This window comes from Zeugodacus cucurbitae, chromosome 2 (genome assembly GCF_028554725.1).
Source record: "Zeugodacus cucurbitae isolate PBARC_wt_2022May chromosome 2, idZeuCucr1.2, whole genome shotgun sequence".
Taxonomy (NCBI): domain Eukaryota; kingdom Metazoa; phylum Arthropoda; class Insecta; order Diptera; family Tephritidae; genus Zeugodacus; species Zeugodacus cucurbitae.
Genome location: NC_071667.1, coordinates 12,277,232 through 12,304,653, shown reverse-complemented (window position 1 = coordinate 12,304,653; position 27,422 = coordinate 12,277,232). Strand labels below are relative to the sequence as shown.

At 37.0% G+C, this 27,422-nt stretch overlaps 3 protein-coding genes across 7 annotated transcripts in view; 2 read left to right on the top strand and 1 right to left on the bottom strand.

The window, feature by feature from the left end:
* Positions 1 to 27,422, bottom strand: part of LOC105212274 (unconventional myosin-XVIIIa) — a 115,361-nt gene that overhangs the window by 61,169 nt on the left and 26,770 nt on the right. For all 4 annotated transcript variants that reach the window (XR_008470050.1, XM_011184151.3, XM_011184153.3 and 1 more), the window contains 6 exons: positions 23,422 to 23,850; positions 22,970 to 23,156; positions 20,261 to 20,427; positions 19,881 to 20,193; positions 18,630 to 19,819; positions 18,369 to 18,566 (listed from right to left, as the gene is read on the bottom strand). Coding sequence is in view for 3 of the 4 variants with exons in the window: in XM_011184151.3 (XP_011182453.1) it covers positions 18,369 to 18,566; positions 18,630 to 19,819; positions 19,881 to 20,193; positions 20,261 to 20,427; positions 22,970 to 23,156; positions 23,422 to 23,850 (2,484 nt within the window). In the remaining variant the exon portion in view is untranslated. The remainder of the gene's footprint in view (positions 1 to 18,368; positions 18,567 to 18,629; positions 19,820 to 19,880; positions 20,194 to 20,260; positions 20,428 to 22,969; positions 23,157 to 23,421; positions 23,851 to 27,422) is intronic.
* Positions 6,300 to 7,352, top strand: LOC105212273 (ryncolin-1). The gene is made up of 2 exons (XM_011184149.3): positions 6,300 to 6,981; positions 7,045 to 7,352. Exons 1-2 carry the CDS (start codon positions 6,356 to 6,358, stop codon positions 7,196 to 7,198), a joined length of 780 nt encoding a protein of 259 aa, XP_011182451.1. The 5' UTR covers positions 6,300 to 6,355; the 3' UTR covers positions 7,199 to 7,352.
* Positions 13,359 to 16,749, top strand: LOC105212272 (phospholipase A1 member A). 2 transcript variants are annotated; one of them, XM_029040225.2, is made up of 3 exons: positions 13,359 to 13,803; positions 13,885 to 14,128; positions 15,311 to 16,749. In XM_029040225.2, exons 1-3 carry the CDS (start codon positions 13,755 to 13,757, stop codon positions 16,209 to 16,211), a joined length of 1,194 nt encoding a protein of 397 aa, XP_028896058.1. In that variant the 5' UTR covers positions 13,359 to 13,754; the 3' UTR covers positions 16,212 to 16,749. The 2 variants fall into 2 exon arrangements, with proteins under 2 accessions (XP_028896058.1, XP_011182450.1); XM_011184148.3 differs by having other exon boundaries at positions 13,882 to 14,128.

The window sequence follows — 27,422 nt, the reverse complement described above, 5'->3', positions numbered from 1 at the left end:
CAAACTGTATGGAACTTGCTTAGCAATCTCGTGAGTTTTTCAAGCTATAACGAACTATTTTCAAAAAAATATATTTTTTGAAGTAATCGTGAGATGAGACAAGAATTCATTGAACAAGATTGGTTTTCTTGAGTTGTGCAGAAATTTTCGAAAAGCTTTAGTAAACCTCCTCCTATAAAGCCGGTACACATTGTCTCTTTTGAAACATAGATGGTATATACTGCCTGCTCTATAGTAACTTCATTTTGCTTTTCGCCAAAATATTTAGGGAAGATATAAATACATGTAGGCCTTCCACTTCGGCTAGCCAGATTTATTTTTATTGATCAGCACTGATGTCAGATATTTAGAAAGTGACAGGTAACTCTGTAAAAATGTGTTGGTTCATCCCAGACAGAACTCGAACCAATATTGGCACTTTCATGAAATATTCATTTCCATGGACGATGCGGTTTCTTGTGAGATGTTCGAAAATGATGCTGATGGTCGAAACGTCCGAACTAAAGAATGGAAACCGATGTATTTTGGACGTAGAAGACCATCAAGGCCAGAGGCGAGTTATTCAATACGAAAAGCGAACCAAACATTTATAGGTATTGTATGGTTCCATGGCCAACTCTAGTAGAGTTTCTTTAAATTAATCACCAAAATGAAAAAACACAGTTCAAAATGGAATTCTAAGGTATATAATTAGCATACCAAATAGTGCTCATAACTAGTGATTTTTATAATAAAAAACAAATCATATTTTTATACTCTCGCAACATGTTGCACAGAGTATTATAATTTTGTTCACATAACGGTTGTTTGTGTCACCAAGAAATAAAAGAGTTAGATATGGGGTTATATATATATAAATGATCAGGATGACGAGTGGAGTTGAAATCCCGATGTCTGCCCGTCCGTCCGTCTGTGCAAGCGATAACTTGAGTAAAAATTGAGATATCTTAATGAAACTTGGAACACATGTTCCTTGGAACCGTGAGAGGGTTCCTTTAGTTACGCCCAGAAAATGGCGAAAACCAAAAACAAATAAAGTGTCATAACTAAGCCATAAATAAAGTTATAACAGTAAAATTTGGAATAAAGGATCGCACTAGGAAGGGGCATATTTGGATGTAAACCAATGAAGCTATATAAACCAAACTTTCTGCAGTCGATATTCTTACGTACCCCACCACACACCATGAAATTAGTTGAAATCGGATAATAATCACGCCCACCTCCCATACAAAGGTCAAAGTGTATTAACTCACTGAACTTTGCACAAATACTACGTTTATAGTGTGGCAGTCCCATTCTAAAAATCGCCAAAATCGGACCATAGGTTTTCAAGGCCCCATATATCGAACATGAGGACCTCGGTGCTTCTAACCTAATATTAGGGTTTCCAACTTTCAATGGACTTTATACAATATATGTGGGTCAAATTGTATATTATATAATATTAATTAAGTTAAATAAATAAATTGCGAGAGTATAAAATGTTCGGTTACACCCGAACTTAGCCCTTCCTTACTAGTTAAGGTATATTTTTTATATATTTATACTCTCATAACACACACACAGAGTGTGTGCATACAGCAACCACAATTGTTTCACTTTTATCAATAATTTTGAAAAAAAAAAACATTTGCGTTACTTACATGCTTACTCATCAGCAAGACGCTTATCAAGCCGTAGAGCAACAGCAGCAAATGCCACACCTCGCGTGCCACATCACGGTGCGCGCACAATTGCAAGAAAATGTTGAAAAACTCACGGCCCAACATGAAATCGAAATGTGTGTCATTCGTGTCGGCGGCGCACGTATGCACGGCGGCGGCGGCGGCGGTAAAGATAAAGCCATCATTGGCAATAACAGCTGCAGAGGCGCGTTCCAGCCCAACTCCAACTCCATCACCGCCCAAACGTCCAGCAATCAAACACACATCGGTTGCTTGCGGCAAGGTGTCACTGCGGCGGCTATGCGCGCGCATTTCTAGTGCATATGTTGTTGTACAAAAACAATTGATGGCATATGGAAGACATTTTAAACACAAACAACTGGCGCGCAAACGTGATGACCATTCAATGGAGAGCGCACAACAGCTGCAATAGCAAGTATTTAATCGGCTGACAAATGTTCGACGCCGTTTATCACATCCAAGTGTCTGTTTTCATTAAACGGTAATTAATTTTTAATAAAATTTAATTTACACACAAATGGTAGACGACAAGCAGTAGGCGGTAGCAAATCACAGCGGAATTCAAACACTTTTATTTGACTCACTCATGTAAGGCGCGAAAGGCGTGCGCGCGCTTCATTCCGTCTATCAATAATTGGCTTCAGCATAATCACTTTCAATTAAAACACCAATTTCAGCAAAGAAAGCACGAAATCAATGCGAAACGCGGCCAGAGGAAATAACGCGGCAAACAGTTTGAACGCTCGCTCCACAACGAAATGGAAAGCGGATTTGTGCGATTTATTTTCGTTGCGCGGCATCTGGTAATGTGAGCGCGCAGGAAAATTCATGCCGGACGCATGCTCAGGCGCAGCGGTGTAGATCAACCGGTAGTTGGTTGTAGTGGAGCAGGAAAAGCAAGACTAAAGTTTAGTGGAACACTTGAGCTGGGTGGCCACGGTCACCGGCTAATTATGTTGTTCGACAATGGAAAATATATATGCAGCTCAAGTTGTGTTTTGTTGTTACTTACGTGCGCGCGCTTTGTTGTGACAGCGCGCAGTTGCTGACGCCGTTGGAGATCATGTTGCAAAAAACGACATCAGTGACGTACTTGTAGCTAAATAAATTTTTTAAATTTAATTGCATGGGGTAATCAGGTTTAGTTGAGCGTCACTGTCTGCAGTCAAAGTTGCTTGGGCTCACCTCAACATCTAGTATTTTGCCCACCCAGGCTATATAAAAGTAGAGCAGATCATCTGAGAGCTGCGATAAGAAATTCGTATTCAAAGCTGCCTAGCTGTTAGAGCCCCTTTGACCTGTTCAGTTTAAGCTTGCTCAGAGGATTTTCTGTCCAGTCTCTGCTTATGTTAACTGCGATCGTCAGCTTATGAAGGTCATCCCAGATGAAAAAAATGTTTTGTTTCCAAGATTCAAACCTATAATGCCACTTGTCAAAATTTTGGACAAAAATGCAAGTTAAATCTAGCATTGCGATGAGAAAAAGAGAGAGAGAGGAACTTCCCGATTAGCTTATGGCAACAATCTTAATGGAACTTTATCAACTAAACGAAAAATATATGAAACTAAAATCAGATCTGTCGCACAATGTTCCAAAATTCTACATCTACTGGCACTGCTTTGAAACTGGTCGATTTCGAAGAGGTCTCGTTAAAATTATAAAATAAAGTAATTCGCAGTAATTCAGTGCACATAACAAACCGTATTTCAATCGATGGCACTTTAACGATGTCCTAAGCATAGTAGTTTTAAGCACCAGGTTCCAGGATTAAAAATATCTCGACAAAACCAAAACGCTTGAGAAGTAGTGAAGTAAAGTGAAGTGAAAGAAATGTTAATGGATCAGTCTCAAAGATTTATTTTCTGTCGTTCTTTTTAAAACCGTAAAACAACTATTGAAGTCTCAAAGTAGGAGGACAACTCTTTAACTTTACGCAGCGTGGTCAAGAAGATTTTAGAAATCGATGAAATGAAATTCACCTGGTATTCTCCACTATCTTGACTAGTACTCGCAAACTTTACAATTTGCCATATTGTGATCACGATGAAATTGTCAGTACAGATCGCATGTTCACAGTTCATGTTAATATATTACCCTACTCGATACATTAAAACTGTTTTTACTGCGATCATAGCAAACAACGATCACTTCAATTTTCTTTTATTTTTCCGAGATCTACTTATGATTTTTGAAATCTACTTTTATTATACATAATGTTGCTTAAATTTTTTTATTGCTTTAACGGGCGTGATTTCTTGCTTCCTTATTTTACAGCACGCCCCAAATAATAATATCGACCTTGAACAAATTTGCACGTAATCTTTGAATACAATCGACAAGTATAAACGGGCGGGAATAAAATTGATATCAACGATTAAAGCATAACTATAACAACCGATGATGAGATTGAGTTAAGTGATTTGAAACAAAGTAATTATATACAAATTATTATTAATATTGTATAGTTATTATTTATATATATGTACGCGAATGTTTTAAATCCATCTTATTCCTACAAGTTTTATGTTTAAGAAAATATCTGATATAGTTTATTATGGAATAGGATTGATTAGGTTAGATTAGTTAGAAAAAATACAAAATAGAGAGCTCACAACAAGTTCAGAGCGACAGTGAACGAGATTTGTTTAGATTTGTTTGATTTATTTAAGAGTTTTGTAGGAGGAAGCAACAAAAAATATGTTTTCTTAATGCAAGGAATACATTTATAGATACTTGAGAAACTTGGGAAACGGTGATAAATAAATCACGATCATGCGATGATTTGAAGACATTTACGAAATCAGTGCAGTGTTTAGTTTTCTCATGGGATTGTCGCAACAACAACAAGTTTAATAACGTGCAAATTTGTTGCAATTAAAATAATTATTAAAAAACGCATTTTTTCATGTTTCATGTTTGCGTTAAGTATCTTGATTATCTCCTGCACAGTTTGTGATCGCAACGAAATGTCGCGCAGCGCAAAGTGATTGTCCACACGCTTACTGAAGACTCGAGCAGTTGTGTATCCACTTGGCAATGCAGAATCGGTTGAATCAAGCACAAGCGCGCCTTGTCTCCAGCAATGGATGCTGAACAGTGAATGTGAAGTTGTAATTTTATATACGCCATACCAAGTTGTAGCCAGCGATTTGCTGCAAGTAATTGTTGGCATTGTTGTTACACGTCGTATTGTGAATGTGAACTTGACCGTGAAAGTTGTCGGCAACGGGTTGCCTGTCTGTTTATCTGACTGACTGAATGACTGGCACACGCCGATTGTGTTCAGGTAAATGAAGGCGAAAGAGTGGGAGATAGTGCGAGAGAGAGAGGTGAAGATTGGCGACATGTGCGGCATGCGCGCGATCAGTTAGTCGAACGGTAAATATGACGTCAAAGGGTATTAAACAGTATAAGAACATGAACGAGAAATACATGAACGAGCTAATTATTTAGCAATGAGATCTTAAAACCTTTTTTAAACAGGAAGTAAGCAGTTTTATTGCATTACAGAGCAACTTAATTATGTGGTTGGTGCAGTTCATTATAGAAGATTTTATGCACTTAATTCAATAAGGATGTGTAAACACCAAGTGGGCAATTTAGGGAAAGGAAAACATACTTGACGTTAACGGACTCAAGAATGCCAACAACAACTTGTGTAATTGAACTTCAATCAAAACAAAAAAAAAAATTACGAAACTAGAAGATTATTAGCCGTTATTCCGGATTACAATTGACCAAAATTACGGCCAGCATCCAGTGAGGAGTGAGGAGGAAATTTCTTCGGCAGAAATATTACTCATTACCACTAAGGATAATCCACAGGAAATGTGATAGCATGTTTCCAAAAATAAATTTTAGATTAATAAATCGACAATATCTACCATTGTTGCGAAGGGTATAAAAAGTCAGCAGTAAGCAATGCTAAATACTCATTCGGAGATGGGCAGCATAAACAGAAGTGCACCACTGATGGTAATCGAAGCCAAATCGAATAAGGCAAACACCTTCAAATGTGACAGACAAGGCCAAACTTTACGCGTGTAATGTCATTGCGACAAGTGCGAAACATCTTACACTTAGAGAAATGGTTGAGGAACGATTTTGGAATAAACGTTTATAATAACATTCCAAAAAAATATTGATTTCGGTATGAACTTGCAACATGTGACATGATGTACATCAATTGTCTATTCCATCTAAATAAGGAAGGTTTGCAGACAGTCGATATATTTTCGCGACTTTAATACCTGCGACTACAACCGGCTTAGGATTTCTTTAGTTGAGTTTATATTCAACAAAGGAACGTGGCATGATTAAAAAACAAACGAAAATGTGTCTTATCAGGAAACACTACAAACAACTTTCGGTCATTAGTATGAATCATATACGTACTTGTTGAAAGAAGCTTACGAATATAATACTATGTATTAAGTCCGTATGCGATCGTGCTCTCTATAAATACGCCAGATAAGCATTTGAAATATATAATGGATGATTCACACTATGAATTTAAGTAAAAATCACTTCACGCTCAAATGAATGTTTCAAATAAGCTTATCAGAATTACAGAGTCAGTACCAAAATAATGTATAAAAATGTATGCCTTTTTATTCGAGCGATTAGTTCAATAAAAGCATACGAGATCGTCATTTCATACAACGAAATGTTAGTGAACGCGGCGCTGTTGATGTTCTTCCTGGCCACCGCCTCGACGGATTTATTGAACGAATCATGGAAGGAGCGGCCTCTACCTTCCAACTGTGTCGAGGCAGTGAGCTTGGCGGGTTCAGAAGCCAAAAGCGGCATCTATCGCATACGCGTATTGCTAGATAATTGGGCCCATCGCCCCTTCTACGTGTACTGTTTACTCGACGAGAACGGCGGTGACCCCTGGTTGTTGGTGCAGCGTAGGCAAGGCGAAGACGTTGACTTTTATCGCAACTGGACAGATTACAAGAATGGCTTTGGAAACTTGGCCACAAGTTTCTTTATTGGCTTGGATAAACTCAATGCGCTCACACAAGTGGAACTTAATGAGCTACAAATTGAATTGCGTGATTTCGAAGATACCACTAAATATGCCAACTATGAAAGTTTTGCCGTGGCTGATGAAAACGAAAAATATGCCTTGAATATTTTAGGACCATATACTGGGGATGCAGGCGATGCCTTGCTCGGCTATCACGATGGTCAAAAATTCAGTACATACGATCAGGACAACGATAATTGGAAAGGGAATTGTGCGCAACAATACGAAGCCGCCTGGTGGTATAAATCTTGCGATCTAAGGTAACATTTATTTTGCATGTATTCTATAATGTTCAATCTAAGTAATATTGATATATTCCTTAGTAATCTGAATGGCAAGTATCTTAAAGGTGCACACGAAAATAGTACGGAGGGCATTAACTGGGAGCCATGGCGCGGCAGCTATTACTCGTTGAAATATACGCACATGGCTATACGACCAAAAGATCGTGTGCAAATGCGGGGACAAAGATGGTGAAAGCATAAATGAAGACTACTTCAGAGGCATAACAAATTTAAAATATATTACAAACATATATACAAGGTATTAATTGTGTCTACCCGAAATTGTTTTTGTAAAACTTCCGAGAATTTTCTAGAAATAAATCACGAAATGAAATGCATATTCGTAATTCTGCCTTTTTACTACACATTGGTTATATCCATATTTCAGCTTTTTTCCCTTAGCACCTCTTCCGAAGTTTGTGGATGTTATGAATAATGCATATTTTACTACCATGATAGTCGAGGACTCATGATCACTACCGGGTTTACACCTCCAGTACTATTGACCATTGTAGATTTAAAGATTGAAGAAACCTTCATTTGTCGAATCGATCAATTGGAGGATATTATTAGTCAAGCATCCAACAATGGCGACTTGTGACAGGCGTTTTTTCATGAATCGAAAGGAAAATTCAGTGCACCTGTGTGAAACTTTAGTAACGATAAGAATTTTCGATTTTATTACTCTATTGTTCTAGCAACTCTTTTCTCGCCATGTAGTGGTAAAGTATTGGCCATTAATGGTCTGCTCGTTTGGGTAAGATTTCTTTGAAAATGTTTGCTGGCACAAATGGACAATATTACAACAACATACATATTTATGCAATTTACAAAGCAGACATACATATATATATGTGGATATTAAAGACAAGCTATAAAATCGATTGCAATTCTTAGCTATCCATTATAAAAGCTTTAAGACACAAGAAGCTGTAACGATCAACTAATAAAATAACAATTCACAATAAACGTTCTCACACATACTTATATGTAAATATGTATTGTAATGTAAATTGTAGTTAATAAAAATTTTAAGATTATGTGTTAAGCGGAATTTTCGCAAAAGAACAGATCATAAAAATGTGACGGGGAACTGACTTAAAGCGCTTAATTGTGATGCCAGATTTCATAACAGTCAAATACGAGCAAAAGCATACGTGGGCTAGACTTTTTAAATCTTCATTATTTGAGGCATTAAAAATTAAATTATGCAGCATAAATTATGTTCCATACGATATACACATCTGCAAATGTTTATATTTATTTAATATGTTTATTCTATTAATATATTATGCGATTTTTATTTTTAATGATTAATTTGTTTTCTAACTTTTTTATACACATTTTATTTATTATTATTTATATAAAAGAATTGTTTTATTAAATTTGATTCTCCATTTTTTACAGCCGGTTTCACGAAATTTTTTAATTGAAAATTAAGTTCCATTTAATTTTAATTTTTATTTAACTTTGTACTTAAGTTTCCTGTGAAACACCATTATTGACATTTGGCATCCAAAAAATTAAAAGGTAGGGAATAACAGCTGATTTATGTAAACAAATAAATTGTATTTCTTTGTCAAAATGGTAAACAAATGGGAATTCAGCTGATAGAAAAGCGTAACCATGGTCATATGACAGTATTTAAATAATATTTAAATGGCAAAGCGTGACCATTTAAATAAAAATTAAGTCAAATGGTGAAACTGAAATTAATTATTATACTCTCGCAACAAAAGTTGCTAAAGAGAGTATTATAGTTTTGTCCACATAACGGTTGTTTGTAAGTCCTAAAACTAAACGAGTTAGATATAGGGTTATATATACCAAAGTGATCAGGGTGACGAGAAAAGTTCAAATCTGGATGTCTGTCCTTTGTAAGTCCTAAAACTAAACGAGTTAGATATAGGGTTATATATACCAAAGTGATCAGGGTGACGAGAAAAGTTCAAATCTGGATGTCTGTCTGTCCGTCCGTCCATGAAAGCTCTAACTTGAGTGAAAATTGAGATATCTTAATGAAGCTTGGAACACGTGTTCCTTGGCACCATAAGAAGGTTAAGTTCGAAAATGAGCAAAATCGGACCACTGCCACGCCCACAAAATGGCGAAAACCGAAAACACTTATAGTGCCATAACTAAGCTATAAATAAAGCTATGGAAGTAAAATTTGGTATGAAGGATCGCACTATGAAGGGGCATATGTGGATGTAATTTATTTGGGGAAGTGGGCGTGGCCCCGCGCCCTACTAAGTTTTTTGTACATGTCTCGCAAACTACTAAAGGTATATCAAGGAAACTTTCTAGAGTCGTTTCTTTTAGGTACTACCTTATACAGTATAAAAATGGAGGAAATCGGATTGTAACCACGCCCACCTCCCATACAAAGGTTAGGTTGAAAATTACTAAAAGTGGGTTACCTCACTAACGAAAAACGTCAGAAACACTAAATTTCACATAAGAAATGGCTGATGGAAGCGGCACTCAGATTTTTTTACAAAATGTAAAATGGGCGTGGCGTCGCCCATTTATGGGTCAAAAACCATATCTCAGGAATTACTTGACCGATTTCAATGAAACTTGGTTTGTAATAGATTCCTTACATCCCAATGATATGTTGTGAACCACGCCTACTTCGTATACATCAGAACTTTGAAGACGATCTGAATCGTTTACATTACAATATATAAAGTAAGTACTAGTGAAGATATCGGTACAGAACTTTGCACAAATACTATGTTTACAGTGTGGCAGCCCATTCTAAAAATCGCCCAAATCGCGACCATAGCTTTTTAAGGCCCCATATATCGAACAAGAGGACCTCGGTGCTTCTAACCTAATGTTATGGTTTCCAACTTTCAATGGACTTTATACAATATACATATATGACGAATATGTGGGTCAAATTGTGTATTATAAATAAATTTAAATAAATAAATAAAATAAATAAATAGTATAAAATGTTCGGTTACACCCGAACTTATCCCTTCCTTACTTGTTTTTCACTTAAATTTGTTTCGTGAAACCTATTCTATTTTTTCAACTTTTAATATTTTTTCAAGACATATAATTTTAATTTCTAATAAATTCAAATAAATGATTTGTAATTTACTTATTTCTTATATCATTTATTTTTAATTCATTTATTATTTGTTATTTATTATTTATTTATTTATTTTTGTATTTTAACTTATATTAAAAGATTTATTTATAGTTTGATATATTTTTTATATTTTTTTTTTTATTCACTGCAATAAATTTTAACTCAAAGCATAATTTTGCTTAATAAATATTGAATTTAATTTTCCAAAACTTTTAATAGATTTACAGAGGAACAATTAACTGTATTTCTAAGAAGGCATTTAAAAATGCAACACGTGAAGCTGTTTGTATGTATATACATGTCTATAAAATATTTAGTAAAAAAGTCAGTGGAGTTCCACACTCTTATTTAACTAGTCAAGAATTGTGCACAGAATTTTAAATGGTCAATTATTTATACAGAATTGAAGTGGTGCCAAAGCCTTGAAGTGTTACAAGTGTTCCAAGTTTAAGTGAAGTATATTATGTTGAAAAGACAACAGTGTTAAATAATATACTAAACACAATAAAGGAAAATAAAAAAAATTCAATAATCTATCGAAAAAAAAATATAAAAATAACTTAGATTCGCGCTCTTTAAAGTACCAGTGCCACTGTTTTTTGCTAACACAGGTGGCAAAAGTCAGTGGTTCAATCCAGTTTGGATTTCATTATTCCGAAAATTAATAAGATGCCTATATTAAAGCTATCAGTAGACGTATCAGCTTTCACTTTTCAAAAAGTTTTGAATGACATATGATATTCTCGATACGCTTATTCTTTTTGAATTTATTTTTATTTATTCCGATAAAATATTAAGAATATATAGTTTGTTGTAACATACGAGTAGGTCAAATTATAATTAGATAGATATGAACATTTTATCAAAATTCATTTATTATTATTATTCAGCAATAAGAAGTTAAAAAAACACAACAAAAAAACTCGTTTAATAAAAACAGGAAAGAAACGGCGTACACAAATTTATTACAATCGAAAAACTAATACAAACTTGTTCTAAGACCACAATTAATAGAACTTTGCTGGAATGGCTATGTTAAAAGCAACAAAAACAATGTATTGCCACTTCATTTTTACTTTTTTTTAGGAAAATGGCAAAAATTACGAAATACTATATTTTAATGAGATCAAAGATGAATACGACACGCTGGTCCAGTAAGTTCATTATAAATGCAGTTAAAGCATATGAAGCTTTGAAACTGGGTTATAAAATGAAAAGTTAAATAAATAACAAAACGAGTATAACTATGCTACAAAGTTCGTTAGAATTCGGGACACAGGTAAATAAGTATTCCAATTGTTAGTTTACGTAATTCGGAGAAAGAATATTTAAATAAGTTAAAATAGCAAACAAACAAAACAAAAAACTATACTAAGTTTGATAAGACTGAATGCATTTTTAAAACTATTTTTTATTATTTTTAATATTCGGCTTCTCGAATTCCCAAAAGATATTTTTCATTTAATTTCTACAAGAACTTTGTGGCAAAAAATTAGAAGAAAGCCTCAAATAAACTCATTGAATCTGAATATTAGGCTCTAGAGAATGCCAACTGAAGGGACCTAAGACCTATATAAGTATTAAAATAGTCAAGTTCTAAGACTTAGCAGAGTGAATATTTGTTTAAAAGTGCACAGATAACTAATAAAATGAGAAGCGCTATAACATGATAATATGAGCGTAGATTTACGAAAGATTGGAATGCCCAGTTTAATAGTTACTTGAACTCTAAGAACAACCGAGCTCGTTTAACAACTGAACTACTCAATTTACACAAACTAAGCGTACAAATATGTGTATGTATATAAAGAATTCTGCGAGAAATTCTACAACTTTATATGTATAAATCCAAAATACAAATGAGTAAGGTATTACGAAATTCGCTCGAAACTGCATATTTGTATCTTATATAGTTTATCAGGATCACTATTATTATGTTTTTTTATGTTGGAACACTGATTCAGAAGGATCTTAGCTAATTAACACTACAGTCTGGACTAGCTAGACAACTACTCGTACTCCGATTGTACTATAAAAGTCAATATTCAACAGTATAAGAAATCTAGCCGAGACAAATTAGATCTCTTACAAATTCGTCGATCATAACAGCAATACGTGACCAGACGAGACGTCTAACTATTTAGAAATATACTGGATAACTTTATGCTTTATCAACTACAGCTCCGAAGAATCCATTGAGCAACTCATTATCGAGAATAGTACCAAATTCGTCAATAAAGCGATTTCGGTCTCTTAAAATGGATTTAGAATCCACCCATACCATGTTATAGCCTTTTCATACAGGAGCTAAATGATCAATTAACTGGCATTTGCTGGATTAAAACGCTTATAGCGTTTTTAGACTGGAGCTAATTGATCAATTTACCGGCCTCTGCTCGATTTAAACGCTTATTAAGATCGATTTACCATACAAAATTAAATCTCCATTTATTTTAAATTGAATTTAAATCGACTTGAAATTCAAATGCAACTCTGCGACAAAGACGTACTATATACGTTCTTTGTCTGCGATTGGCTGAATTTTTTTATATAAAAAAGTTACGACAGATGCCGCTCCTGAAAAATAGTAATCAGCTGATGAAACTTACCAACTTCTTATGAAAAGCATAAACAAAAATGTATAACAGCTTATCGGTTATCGAGTAGCCGGCAGTATAAAAGCCAAAAAAGGGTTATTAATGACGTCAGCTGTCATTTAATAAGTGAGGTTACGTTGAGCAATTTTATATGTTAAATTCCAATGATACAAAATTTTGGAGAAAAGTGTAATGTCGGCCTCAAAATTAAAGATTTGTAAAAATTAGTAAAAATATATTTTTTTCTTTTCTAAATCAAGCTATTTACATACATATATTTGTATTTCAAACTAGATTTCTTCATAACCACTCAAAAAATCATTGTCAGAATAAAATTATAATACCATGGAGTATTATTTTTACGTATGGGTATAAAATATCGCATGTCACTGCCTTTACGACCTCTACGGCGCGCGACCGCCTTGTCACACACTACCACTACCAGTTTTTTGTTGACTTTTCGAGCCAACTAAAACGAATTAATTGGCAATCAACAAACAAATCTTGCAGCTAGCACAAAAATAAGAAATAATCGCCAAAATGAAACAACGTTCTGAAATGTGAAAAGCCACATACATATGTACATATACCAGCTACTTGTTAAGTTGACGACGCGATCTGCTGTTGCTGTTGCTCACATGTAAGTCAGGCGAGCGCCAGCTGGCAGCAATGTTCTTTAAACTGAGCCTGCGCCCGATATCGCGCCGCATTTAGCGTCAGAACGTATGACGAAGTGGTTGACTGGCTTTCGATTTTTGGCCGCTTGAATGGCTTGAACGGTGCCTTGCTAAACTCGTGGCTAAATCGTATTAGCGCGCAAGCGTTTAGGTTTTGTTCACAACTCAAGCAGGAGCACAGCTGCCAGCCTGTTGCGCTGACGGAAAAATTTCTGTGAACTTATAGTGCATTTAGTTTTTGTGTGATGAGAAATATGCGAGTATAGTGTTTATAAATAATATATAAATAATAATCGCAAGCAAAGTGCAACACTGGCTTTCGAACTGTGTTAAATTTTTAATTAAAAAAATTAAAAAATAAAATAAACCAAAATGTCACCTTATTTAACTGTGTTTACATTCGTGTTCATAATTATTTGTGGTGAGCATAGAAATTACAAAAAAAATAAAAACAAAAAAAGATTGCAGTTATTTCAATTTCACTTTCTCGTTTACACAGCAGCATTGGCGCAAGCGAAATTCTCGTATGAACGCGGCAATTGCGATATTTTAGTATCGAGCGCCATACGCGAGATTTTAATGAATGAAATGCGCGCACAGCTGGATCCTGCATGGCGTGCGTCGCGCACTAAACGCGTACGTTACGAGCTCTACACGCCACTGAATCCCTATAAGGCACAAATGTTGCTGCCAGGTGATGCTGATGTGCTGCGTGCATCCTACTTCAATGCAAAGTGGCCGGTCAGGTGCGTAAATTTAGTTGGTTACTTAAATTTCTTTTCAAAATCAATAAATAAAATGAAAGTGTCCGATAAGAAGTGTAATATGATTTTTTTAGAATATCTCAGAGATTTACCCATATTTTCGGTATAAAATTGGTGACATGCACTGAAGTCCTTATGTTATATATGGGTCCTTGAAAAGTTATTGTTCGATTTCGGTAATTTTTAGACCGGCGATGTCACATTAGAAACGCAATATTTGTGCAAAGTTTTGTTCCGATATCTTCACTAGGGATTCATTTGTATATTGTAATGGACTTCAAAATTGTGTTGTACGAAAGTTAGGCGTGGATGTGAATAGATTTCGCCAATTTTCCATCGACAAAATAATATGTACCAAATTTCATTGAAATCGGTTTATTGAGATATGGTTTTTTACCAAAAGTGAGCGAATCCACTAGTGTATGAGGGGGTGGGCGTGGTTAATATCCGTTTTTTTTATTATTTATCCATTTTCATGGTGTATAATGGGATCCCACAGGGAAATGGCAAATTAGCAGCAATAATCTTTATTGCTCAGGATCATTTAATTGGACAATGGTAAGAGAAAATCACAGAAAATTGCTCCAGGAGCAACCCACAATCCAAAAAGTGATAAAAAATAAATAGGAAAATAGCTCGCAAAGAGACCAAAATAATAATAGAAATGAAGAAAGACCCCACTGGTTCTGCCCAATTTATTCAGAAAACTTAACAATCAATGTTTCTTAGCGAACAAGTCAGCGGAAAATCCGAGAAGATTGTTATTCCAGCCCCTACAAGATTAAAAAGCCTTTCATCCATAATTTTGTCGTTGTTATTATATTATTTGTCTTTTTCAGATGATCGCGTGTTTTGCAACAAAATAGTTCAATGTAAAATATTTTAAATAATTTTTTTTTAATATAAGCAAAATAGAAAAACAATCACAGCGATAAATTTCACTGCTTAAAGGATATACTCATTTTGCAGTTTACAATCAAGGGGTATACATACTTTTGTCGGATACTGTACATCCAGGCCCCTTCCTATTGTCATATTCTCATTTTTGTGGCTTAGTTACAGCACTAGTGCTAATTTTTTTTCAATATTGTGAAACAAACTAATATGCATGCTCACTTCCCACTAACTAAAAGTCTCAGTAAAATCATATGTTTTTCCTTTCAGAATCTCCATACACGGTTGGACCGGCAAGAGCACCTCCTGCTCGAATGCAGCCATCAAGGATGCCTACTTAGCGGTGGGCAATTTCAATGTAATAATACTTGATTGGAGTGCCATTTCAATGGACATTAGCTATGGACGTATTAGTCGTCAATTATCCGAGATCGCCACAAATTTGTTAGAATTCACACATTTCTTACATAGTGTAAGTGGCATCCCCTACGAAACCATTTATTTGGTGGGTCATAGCGCCGGCGCGCATATTGCCGGCCTAGCAGGCAAACTATTGCGCCCGCAACGTTACGGTGTCATCTATGCACTCGACCCGGCCGGCCTGGTGCAGTTGTCACTCGGCGAAGACAAACGTTTGGCACCGAACGATGCACTCTACACCGAATCCATACACACGGACACCACGCTGTTGGGCAATCCGAGCACCAAACTCACACATGCGGCATTCTTCGTCAATTGGGGTCTAGGCCAGCCACACTGTCCGAATGCGACGGCAGCTGAATTTGATTTCGCATGCGATCATTTTGCGGCCTTGTATTACTTTGTGGAATCGCTGCGACAGCCACGCGCCTTTGGTGCCACACTGTGCAGACGACGCGACAACGGTGGTGGCAGCAGTTATGACAGCTTTAGTGGTACGCTGCTGGACCAATTGGACTGTGGCTGCACAAATGCTGTCAAGACAGGTGAATGCCCGATGACCGCGTTCATGGGAGGTGAACCGGCTGTGCCAAAAAACGGCACCTTCTATCTGAGCACACGTTCGAAACCACAACCATTCGGCTACGGCGAAACAGTACGCATTAGACGCGCTGTGCCGGGCAAATTCTTGCACAGCAGTTTTCTGCATAATAAATTCATAGGCAATATGCTGGCCAAGTGGCATAAATGAGCGTAACTGTTGGGCAATTAGTGGGCAAAGATAGCGGCAGGCAATTGATTGCTAGTGATATATACGACATATATGCTAAAGGTGTTTGTGTGATAGACTGAAATTGTTAGTTTATCGCACCAACAATTAAGCGTTGATTGCTCGCAAAAGAGGCAAATGTACAAATGTATTAATGTATTACAAAAAGATAAAAAAAAATAACGGTAAAGAATATAAAGTATATATTTAAGAAATGTGCGCCAACTGATTATGGATAATTAAATTGTTTATTTAGTGAAGATAACAGATTTTAATTGCTGAAATTCCATGCGTATAATTATGTAACCTGCATTTACACATAATTGAGGTTCTGTACTCATACGTATACGTAGGCATTTATGTATAGATTTTACATTTACATTTTCACATTTTTATCACACGAGTGCAATAATTAACCTTGAGTATAAAACAAAATGTTTAAGAACAAAACATCTGAAACGCAGATGTTGTTGTAAATGTGTCTAAAATATATTGCAAATAATAATAGGTTTTAAGATAACCTACAGGTTTTAAGATAACCTACAATGCTACGATTGTAAATTGGTTAAGAAAAATAATAAATTTAAATAATACAAGAAAACAATTACTTGTTGTACGGTTAACTAAGTTCTCATTGGTATCAACAACCGGGTTTACTAGCTGCTAGAACGTCAATATACTTTCTGGGAACTTTTTTTAGTTCCCATGTAATGACCAAATATTTTTTTAAAAATTGTCAACAAGAAGTTTTATAAAAAGGTACACACAAAAATTATGGTAATTCTATTGTTTTTCATTTACCCAACACGAGCCAGAAGAGCGAAGTGGAAAAGTTTTTTGTGGCCCGACCCATAAACTCTTAAAAATCATAATTACCAAGAGAGTGAAGTTCATACATGTTGTACCGACATTTTTAAGAATATTAATGACAACAATACTAAAAGACAGCGAAAGTCTGTAACATCCCTAAAGTTAGTTGCCAAGTCTTCCCAAATACATAGGTATATAAGAAACTTCGTTAATTTTGATTTATACGTTGTGCAGTTCTAAACACATCGTTTGCAAGATAGTTTTTTATCACAAAACAAAACAAAAGATGCTTAACCCTTTCGACCACGACTTTCCTGTGGTTTTAAGTTTTTTTTTTTCATTTACTAATAAAGATTGCCAAAAAGAGATTACACAAAATTCACGTTGTCACACCTTTTATCATGGGCGCTACAAAAGGTTGCTTGTGAGCAACATTGGGCCATGGTGGTATACAAAAATCATATAACGAAGATTTTGATTTGAAAACTTAAAAAAATATGTTTTGTTGTTTTTGCAGCAAAGAAGAACACTACATTTGAGTCATTTAGTGAATGGAGTCGCATTGAAGGTATAGTCGTCAACGTCCTTTTTAACCAAATACGCGTAGCGTAGAATAAACTTGTAGACTGCTATTGAGTACCCAGGCTCAATCATGTGGAGATTCTATTAATGTTGCTAATAAGGGGCGACCTCCTTTTCTATTGGTTGACTCGGGGAATGTAACACTAGAAGTCATCAGAGAATTCGCGACACAAAATTAAAGTTTATTTAGTGGAGTGTGTTTTAATTTTGGTTGAAGTACATTCAAATGATTGCAATAAAGTAGTCAGGAGTTAATACAAATATGACTACAGAACGGTAAAATTGTCTCATATATCACTCCTTTCAGCGAAGATTTACTTTATACGATTCCCTATTATTATTTTTGGAACCACAATTATTCGAATTCATAACAAATGGATGTAATCAACGATATAGAAAATACGTATACCGTAGTAAACGATCATATACCTTGCGCCTAAAAGCATGCTACGTAAATTTATCATTAAATATTTTCGAATTTAATACAGATGTATTTTGTTTTGTCATTATTAATAGAATTAAATTAATGCAAACTATCTATAGACTCAAGACAGTAAAAAAATACCATTACTGCTTAAGCAGATCCCTGTAAATAAAATATTTCTGAAACCCACGATAGTTGGCATTTCGAAACCCACCTAAGAAATGCTATTCCACCAGCATAGGCCAACTCATAATTAAACAAAAATGTTTTCCACCAATTTAAGCACCCTTTAACTTGAAGAAAGCATACAAATTTGCACTTACTTGACTAGGTCCGATGCGGTATGTAGCTGTATCCACTTCATTAGCGACTAAAATTTGTTCGACTGTGATGTCCTTGGCACTAGCGGCATCAACAGCAGCTAGTAAACCAAAACGACGCACAAACTCGATCAAAGGAACTGATTCGGGGAAGCCCAAACGATGTAAACGTGCCGCCTCCAGCACTTGCGAACCGCGCAACTGCAGCAAAACAAATAAATGTTACAGAACAAATTTCAAAGGCAGGCACACACACACACTCACCTGACTGCGCAACAAAGGAATATTCACCATATCCTCACAGCTCGATTGCAATGCAGCGGCATTTGGCGAACCGCTCGCGGAGTAACTGCTATGCTGACCGGCATTGTGCTGCAACATGTAGCAGTGTACGAAATGTGTACCCGTGCGACGCAGTGTGTCGATGATGCCATCAACGGTGAATTTCACTTGCAGCATTATGGAATTGCGTTTTACACCAGCAGAGGTGAACGAACGACGTATACTCGAGACGCGACGTAGCGATTGTGTGCCTTCGAGGCCGGCTATAGAGCCGCAAAATACAATGCCACCGGCGCCGCGTGTCAGCGAACCAATGTACAAACGACTTATCTCGTCACGTGAGCTATCTTGCAGCAGTGTTACAGCATTACGTATGGCAGGGTGTTCACGGCTATGCCGCACCCAACCGTCCACAGTGTACAGCACCGGATTGGTGCCCTGCAGATGTTGCAACACAAACTGTTTGGGACCGGCACATTTGCGCAACAAGGTCTGATGTTCACGATCGCCATAGTGCGTAAATAGGCGCTCCAGGAATGTATCATCATTACAGTTCGGGTACATGGACTCCTCATCGAGCAGCCAAAGCAGACCGCGACGATCATGTTCGCGTAAATCACGTTGTGACGAACGCACGACATGATTTTGTGGCGACTTATCGATGAGCGATACCAACGGACCAGGATTTGTTTCCGACATGCCTTCCGTATCGATCTCAACTAGCTCCTGCGCATAGCGATCTCGCGGCGCCACCAATGTGGTATGATGAAAGAGCAACTGTAAACGCTCCTGTAGGTAATTGTGACGTAAATCGGAGAGTGTGGCGCCCGTTTGCAGACCACAGCTAGCGGGATTCTGAAAGCCCGGCGTGTCCACGAGCATAATGGAAGCGATAGTGTGTGCAGAAGTGCAGATTGCTTTGTTTATAAGCGCCACCACAGCGGCTAACGCCTCGGAATACAGACCGACAGCTAGCGCTTCCAGTGATTCCCAAGCCTGCTCATTGCTATCGGTAGGCGATTTGGAAGGACTCGCGCCACCACCACCACCAGACGTCGTGGCATTGAAAGCGGCAGCTGTTAGGTCCTCCATAGAAACGCCCAGTAGGCCTGCAGCTCTGCGCGCAGCTGATGGATTTGCAAACTGTACGCGTGAAGCTGGGCCAGCATTGACTGAAAATATACAGGTCTTATATTAATTATATGTATCGCTTGTGAGAACATTTTCACTCACGCTTTGTGACGCCTGCTAACCCTAGATGGTATATGGCCGCCAATATGCTCCAAATGCCACGCACTGCTTTCGCTTCGATATTCAACGTTTCCAACGCTTGTGTCGTACGCATAAACTCGGCGGCGGCGCGATGACGTTCCTCCAATTTCTGCGAGAGCGAAACGAACGGATGATTGTCCGCAGCCGAAATGTTGTCCAGATGCAGCTCTTTCTGCAGCAAACCTTCAGCGCCGGCGAGCAAGCGACCCATTATGTGAAAACTGTGATCGTTGGGTTGACGCCGCCCAGCGCGTTGTCGCTCAGGCAGCAACACCTTTTGAGAGAGAAGCGCGTTCGGTTATGAAAGAGATTCGATTGTTTTTTTTTAATACATTTCTTACTTGCACCGAAGCGGATGCGATTTGCCCACTTTGATCGAAATCTAAGCTCAACAGCTGTGTAAAACGCGTCGCATTCGCATTGATACAGGTCTTTGTATTGCCAAATGCTTCCAATATGATATTGATAGAGTTGACTTTCTCGGCATTAAGAAAATTATTATAGGAGCCTGCAGAAGAGATAAGTAATTAGTACAAAAAAGTAAATGTTTATTTTATTTTTATCATTCAAACATAAAAGTAACTTTTTGTAAGTAATTGTTGAATCACGAGGTTCAGATCAGATATAGTGGACAAGTGAGTGAAGTGAGTTTTAGTGAACAGCTGCTTTCCTCGCGGTTTAACCGAAGGGAATGCCATTATGGAAGAATGAGTTTGTGGGCTGTGTTGTAAATAAAACATATAGACACCAGAATCTCATGTGGCAAGTCGATCTTGACTACATTTACGAAGAAGAATATCAATAAGTAAAATAATTGATTTTCTGCGAAGAGTATTTGCTGCCAGTTTGTAAGACACGATGTCCAATGTTTCTGGGAGGGTATATAAATATATATATACCGTAAGCGTTAAAAAACTATTTTACCGAAACTATTTTTGGAATGCTATTGAGCTTAAAATGCCAGGTCGGATATATATCTGGAATCTTTACGCTTACCCCTTAATGTTGTAGAAATTATTATGTTTATTGTATTAAGACACTCTTCAGCAGTTTATAAAACAATAAAAAAGATACTTTTATTTAAAAATTCACAAAATAATTAAAATATTAAATATTTTAAGAAATTAACCATTAACCATAACTCCAAAAGTTGTAATTCAATTATTTTTTATCTTTAATCAAAACACGAGTTAAACTCAAAGTTCTTGCAGAAATTCAAATGACTTGTACCATAATTTAGCATTTTACACTGCAAACTTATCTTTTTTTGCAAGCAGTAATGTTATTATTTATTTAAATTCATGTTTTTACTTGTAAAAAAACCAAAGTATTGGAACAATATGAGTTTAGAATATTGCCTCAAGCTTTGAAACTATTATTGTTACACTGAAGTGGCATGAACACTTTTCGTGTGTGGCACAATTGTGGGTGCAGTGCATGAACGGTAATTAAAGCTGACCTGAATGCAAGAAATGACTAACGGTAAACAATGGTATATTATAAATGGCAAAGCATTTTATAGCGGAATGTTCATGCGCATGCGCCCACACACAATTAAATGTCGTAACATGTTTTTAATATTTGTTTTTGTTCTGAAAAAAAAAAATGTTTGAAACAGATAAAATTTGTACAAACACATATCGCTCATTTACTTGAATAGTGTCACAACTCAAAAAAGTCGATTTTTCAGGAGAGCGATTTAAAGTTTTTAATTGTCTCTTATTTAGCAAATATAGAAAATTTCCAACTGTTTATTGACAAATCTAGTGGCCTGTAATATATTAAATACAATGTTGAGCAGAAATGAACCAAATAGAGTGTACTAATGCTTTTTCTTGGGCATAAACGTGACCCATTTTGAATTGTGTCGTTATTTGTGAAAAATATAAATCAATTTCGCCGACATAAGTCAAATGTGTCGTTTTTATTGAAAAAAATCAATACGAAAAATTTAATTACTTTTCACCAATATCGTTGTAATACGAAATATGTCGTCCTTTCTGAAAAGAAAACCAAATTCACTCTATGACAATATGTGTTGTAACACAAAATATGTCTCTCTTTCAGATAAAAATCCATGCCTAATTCTGGCACAACTGAGAAGTTTCAAGTTTAATAACGGCACATTTTTATTTCACGGTTTATTTTTCTACGCATCGGAATGAAATTTTAATACAATATGGACGCTGAAATTGCGCACATTTCTGCATACTCAACTAAAAAATCCTGTTTTTTTGAGTTGTGACACTATTCAAGTAAATGAGCGATATGGTGATCCATATGAACATATTTTATTTTGGCAATGACAGTTCTTTTTCGAAAATGAAAAATAATAATGAAATTCACTAAGAAGAAAAAACTTTTATTCTTGGAGATCGGAAAATCCGGTTGTGATCGTCAAGCAACACATGCATTCTTCCCGAGGAAAAATTGGGCAAATTTTCAAAGAAACTCGTTTTTACGGACCAAGTCAGTATTGCCATCATAATGAATAAAGTTTTATACCCTTAGATTTATGGGAGATATAAAAAAAAAATCTTCAAACATATTCAATTATCGTTAATTATGAGAATGATGGATGAAGTAATTAACGAAATCTAGCCAAATAACACATGGAGGTATCTGAGTTAATGGCGTATATAAGTTTAAAGTAATAAAACTGCAAGAGTCACCCTGTATAAAACAAAAAATTAATAAATAAATAAAAAAAAATAAAAATAAATAAATAAAATAGCATGCAAAATGACGATAAGTAAATATATTTAATATCTGCACCAAAAGAGTGCAAATAATGTAAAGTCATTGTAGCGCTTTAAGGTAATAATGGACTTAGATAGTACGCCAGTCTGCCAGTATACGCGTCAAAAGCGCAACCAATGCAATGCGTTCCAATTGGTAGGCGGCCAACAGCGCAACAACGCAATAAACCAGCTCGTCAACCACGCGATTGGGCAACCGCATACAAACGACACCCCAAGCTTGCAATGCTGCAGCACATAAACACATCTATACACGCGCACATACACACACACAATGAGAGCGCTACATACCGGCAGCCAACGCCAAATAGTATAAGGCGTGCTTGAAGCTTGTAGTCTTGCCAGAACCAGAACGTCCCATGAATATTAGACTTTGATCGCGACGCGTTTCCAACATGGCCCTGTAGGCGGTCTGTGCCAGCGAGTAGATGTGCGGAGGCATATCCTCTGTTTTGCAGCCTCGAAACATAGAAACAACCTGCAACAAACAACAATGACGAATGTTATATATATAATTCAATTGCAGATATGCAAAATTGACAACAAATAATGAAATTACAACAAAAAAATTAATGTTATCTCTTACGCCAACAGGGACAACAGCAGCGCGGCTGGTCATAACAAGCTCCAACCGGCTGTTGTCACTCGCCAGCTTGCACCAGCGCGCGGTTAAGCCGCAAGCATAGAGGAATGTAAGTCGTTGGGCGTACATGTGACGTCAATAAATACAAACGCTTACGTACCTTTTCCGAGTAGAGCGATAGCGGTGCCATTGGATTGACAACGAGCAGCGTGGGGCCCGCCTTCGTGTGTATCAAATTACTGGCGAAGCGTTGACGCAAGCAATGCAACACAGACGCCTCGTTCAATTGCTTCAGGTCGCAAATGTCCTCGACCAGATCGAGTGCTGCAACATTCTGTTTCTCGATGTCATCCTCGTCCACCATCATTTCGACGCCATTGTGCAGCAGTCGTATGGTCACTTTGTGATTCTCACGTTGCACGGTTGATTGCGGCAGACATAGTGCCGCGCAAAAGCCACCGCGATGCACAAGCCAAACGCGGTCACCATCGGTTTGCGTAGTGTTGGCGGCATCACCATCTCCATGGTCATTACCGTTGTCGACGCCTGCGTGTGCGGAGTCATGGTTGTTGTTGTTGGTATGGCGTGGCTGTAACGAAAAGATTTGATACATTTTTATTAATAGTGTCTTACAATGTCTATCAATGAGAGCTGTCTTATATTATAAAATATATATATTTGTATACAAAATTCTGATATTAGCATTCGATTTGGAAAATACGATATTTTGCATTCTATATCTTCCAAGTGTGTAAACAGTGCCTAAAGATATGCAACATAATATTGTTCATAGTATACTATATGACTGTCGTTACAATTCCAACATTTTTTTAACTTAAATGCTCTAGAAAGATCAGCATGATCCATGAAACCAGATGTTTTATCGTCTATTGGTCGAGAGTAGTCTTACAAAATGTTAGAAAAAGGATGTTGGAAAAAGAAGCGAAGCAAATGGGTCTAGTATTGAACGAGGGCAAAATGAAATACCTCCTGTCATCTTGCAAAGGATCTCAGCGGTTAGGAGACAATGTTACTCTGACAATTACAACTTCGAGGTAGTAAAACACTTCATCTATCTAGGATCCAGCATAAACTCCAACAGCACCCTCAGCCACGAAATCAACCAGAGGACCACTCTTGCCAACAAATGCTATCACGAGCTCAGTAAGCAATTGAAAAGCAGAGCCATCTCTCGCAAAACCAAAGTAACGCTCTATAAGTCACTCGTACCCGTCCTGATGTGCATATGGCGCGAAAGCATGGATGATAATCAACAAGGATGACTACTCCTTAGGAGCGTTCGACCGAAAAATCCTCCGAAGGATTTATGGTCTGCTACGCGTGGACGTAGGTGAGTACCGACTCAAACTGTATGAGATCTTCGGCGATATAGACATAGTGCACCGCATAAATCTACAGCGATTGAGCTGGTTGGGGAATATCGACCGAATGAAAAAAAACACGCTAGCGCGTATAATACACGATACGGTATCCACTGGCGGCCGACAAAGAAAAGGACGACCGAAACTCAGGTGGAAGGATAAAGTGGATGTGGACCTGGGGAAGCTTGAAATCCCCAGCTGGCGCCGTCGTGCGCAATGCAGAGACGTCTGGAGAGAAGGCTAATGGACGCGGTCAAAACCGAGACGCGATTGTACCGCCAAACTGATGATGATGATGTATAAAAGTGTGCTGTTTAAAACCACTTAAACTTCACATACCTTTGCTCGTTACGATCGGAAATATGCAGATCTTTGAACTTTGTGAGAGTTCGTTGCTCTATATGCGATCGCCGAGACTCCATCGACTTCCTTCAGGACTTCGCAAATGACTACTTCAAAATTTTATTATATACTAAATATTCCTCAAAAGAATTCAAAAAAGCTAATTGAATTAATGAACAGAGCTTACAGAACACTATGAATTTACTTTATAAGAGCTCTCTGAAAGCCACACTCGCAGTAAGCATTGGCGATTTATACAAATAGGAATTTCAGGTGCTCAATATTGAATTATTATAGATGGAGAAGAGAGCTTTATGTCTCATCCTCACAGTTCTTCAAAAATCGGGTTAAGACAAATCGTAAAATATACCGAAAATATATACAGTACTTTTTATAGACAAACTTTTTATTTTCTTAGCTATTCTGCATGAGGTTGTTGAGGAAAGAGTAAATAATCGCTTGCGCCAGCCAAACACGCAACTGTGGCGGCTATGCGGTTATTTCAGCGGTGCGCATACGTCTTCCTAATTGCTCTTGCATACAATTTTCTTTACATACATATGTCTACTTTTATTTCTCGTTGTTGGGTGTTTCAATGTTTATTCTTGGTCTCACGTGTGTGATTACAACAAACGTCAAATGAAGACTAATATCTAACAACGGCACAACAAAGACGAGCATCTAAGACGTCATCAGCACAACCGCAATACCGAGGAACACAGCGCAATAGTACACTTTAAATACTACTAAATCTGTAATCATATGGTTACACAAGGACGTTGCAAAACAATCCACATAAATCCGTTCCTGAACCAAAAATTATCTAGTTACTGGATCCAGTGATTTTCAATAAACTCTGTTCTACCTGTCCTTTATGAGCACTTAAAGGAACACCCTAACATAGATCTATTTTTGTATTCCGACTATTTACAGTTGCATAACGACCACAAGACGTTCATAATGCTGCCAATTCATAGTGACCAACATCACCCAACCATACATTGACTACACTAAACTGACTCTACTTCCCTGCCACCGCGTAGTCCACCACTCCACCCAAATGAGCAACAGTCTGACCACGCATTCACCTTTTTACACTATTTACACCCAAAAATTGACTTAACTTCGCCGGCGCACTTCTGTTTACATTTCATGTCTGAAACTAATTGGGAAAACATCTGAGAAATGAAATCAAAATTAGAAGTAACTAAAAATAGAGCATGTACGAGCATACACTCGCCGGCGTGTAATGATGTTGAAATGCAGTGAGCGCAACGCGTACGCAGCAGCTGCAACGGTAAAGAGTAGAGCAACTGTGACGAAGTTGGTGGCATTTGCCTGCCGAAAGACGCCAGCAAGCGTCAACAGAACTTATAGCATAATACATGCTCGAAATAGGTGTGTTGTACTGTCGAAGGCAACGCGCGTAGTCTGCTTCTGTTTACCTCACAGTCCTTTGCTGCATGCATTCCATCATAACAAATGACGCCCTGACGTTGCTACCATCCCGATAGTCTTTTAACGCATGTAAGCGCGTCGACGGGGAGGGTGCCGCAGTAACGTGCTCATACAACCACACTGTCTGACTGACTTGGCCGGGAGCTCACACAAAAAGTAAACGAAATCTATGCAATCCAACAACATAACGAATTATTAGCCAAAAATAGAAAAGTGTACGCTAGAAGCCAGAACTGTTTGTTATTGTTTTTGGTTGCTGTTGCTGCTATTTGGGATATGTAAATAATTCAAGTGATTGCCGCAACGCAACGGTAAATATATTTACTCGCACTCATATGCGTTGTTGCCTCAAATGATTTGCTCAAGTGCGCGTCGCTTGCACGTGTTGGGCTAGGCAGGCCCGATAATACCACTGTGTGTTGTTGAATATATCATTTGAACTTATACTCAGTTCATAGTTCATCGGCGTACCTACCTTAATACCGCTGCGATTGTATTTTAATCACTAGCGTCGAGGGCGCTTGCGGTAATAAATTACAACTCCCATTCATCAGACTATTTTTGTATGTTATTGTTTCGTAGGTCGGTCTTCGTACGTGCTTCGGCAATAGATAGCGTATTAGGGTTTTTTAGAATTTTCTTAAGAATACATTTGAAGACAAATATGTGTGGAATATGCTGTAGAATTGTGTTTTAGAAATTCTTGAAAAACCATAAAACAGAACAGAAAACAGCTTTGGAATTGAATACACCATTATTAGATACTTTTCATTTTTCATTTTTCGAACTAGATTTAGATTCTCAAACAAATGTTCGAGGGATTTCTGAGATACAAAACCTTTGTCTTGTTTATAAAAAAATAATAATTTAGCATTTTTAATACCATAACCATATACTATGCTTTTTAAACACCTTCAATATGGTTCTTCATTGGAGGTTATTTCTCACTCTTTCAATAAAGAAATATGCTTGTTTCAAC

What these genes read in the sequence shown, in the direction of transcription:
- LOC105212272 (XM_011184148.3), top strand. Translation starts at nt 13,755, where the DNA reads ATGTCACCTTATTTAACTGTGTTTACATTCGTGTTCATAATTATTTGT. An exon ending in CGTGTTCATAATTATTTGTG is followed by an intron (nt 13,804 to 13,881) that starts GTGAGCATAGAA and finishes TCGTTTACACAG; the next exon opens with CAGCATTGGCGCAAGCGAAA. An exon ending in AATGCAAAGTGGCCGGTCAG is followed by an intron (nt 14,129 to 15,310) that starts GTGCGTAAATTT and finishes TTTTCCTTTCAG; the next exon opens with AATCTCCATACACGGTTGGA.
- LOC105212273 (XM_011184149.3), top strand. Translation starts at nt 6,356, where the DNA reads ATGTTAGTGAACGCGGCGCTGTTGATGTTCTTCCTGGCCACCGCCTCG. An exon ending in TATAAATCTTGCGATCTAAG is followed by an intron (nt 6,982 to 7,044) that starts GTAACATTTATT and finishes TATATTCCTTAG; the next exon opens with TAATCTGAATGGCAAGTATC.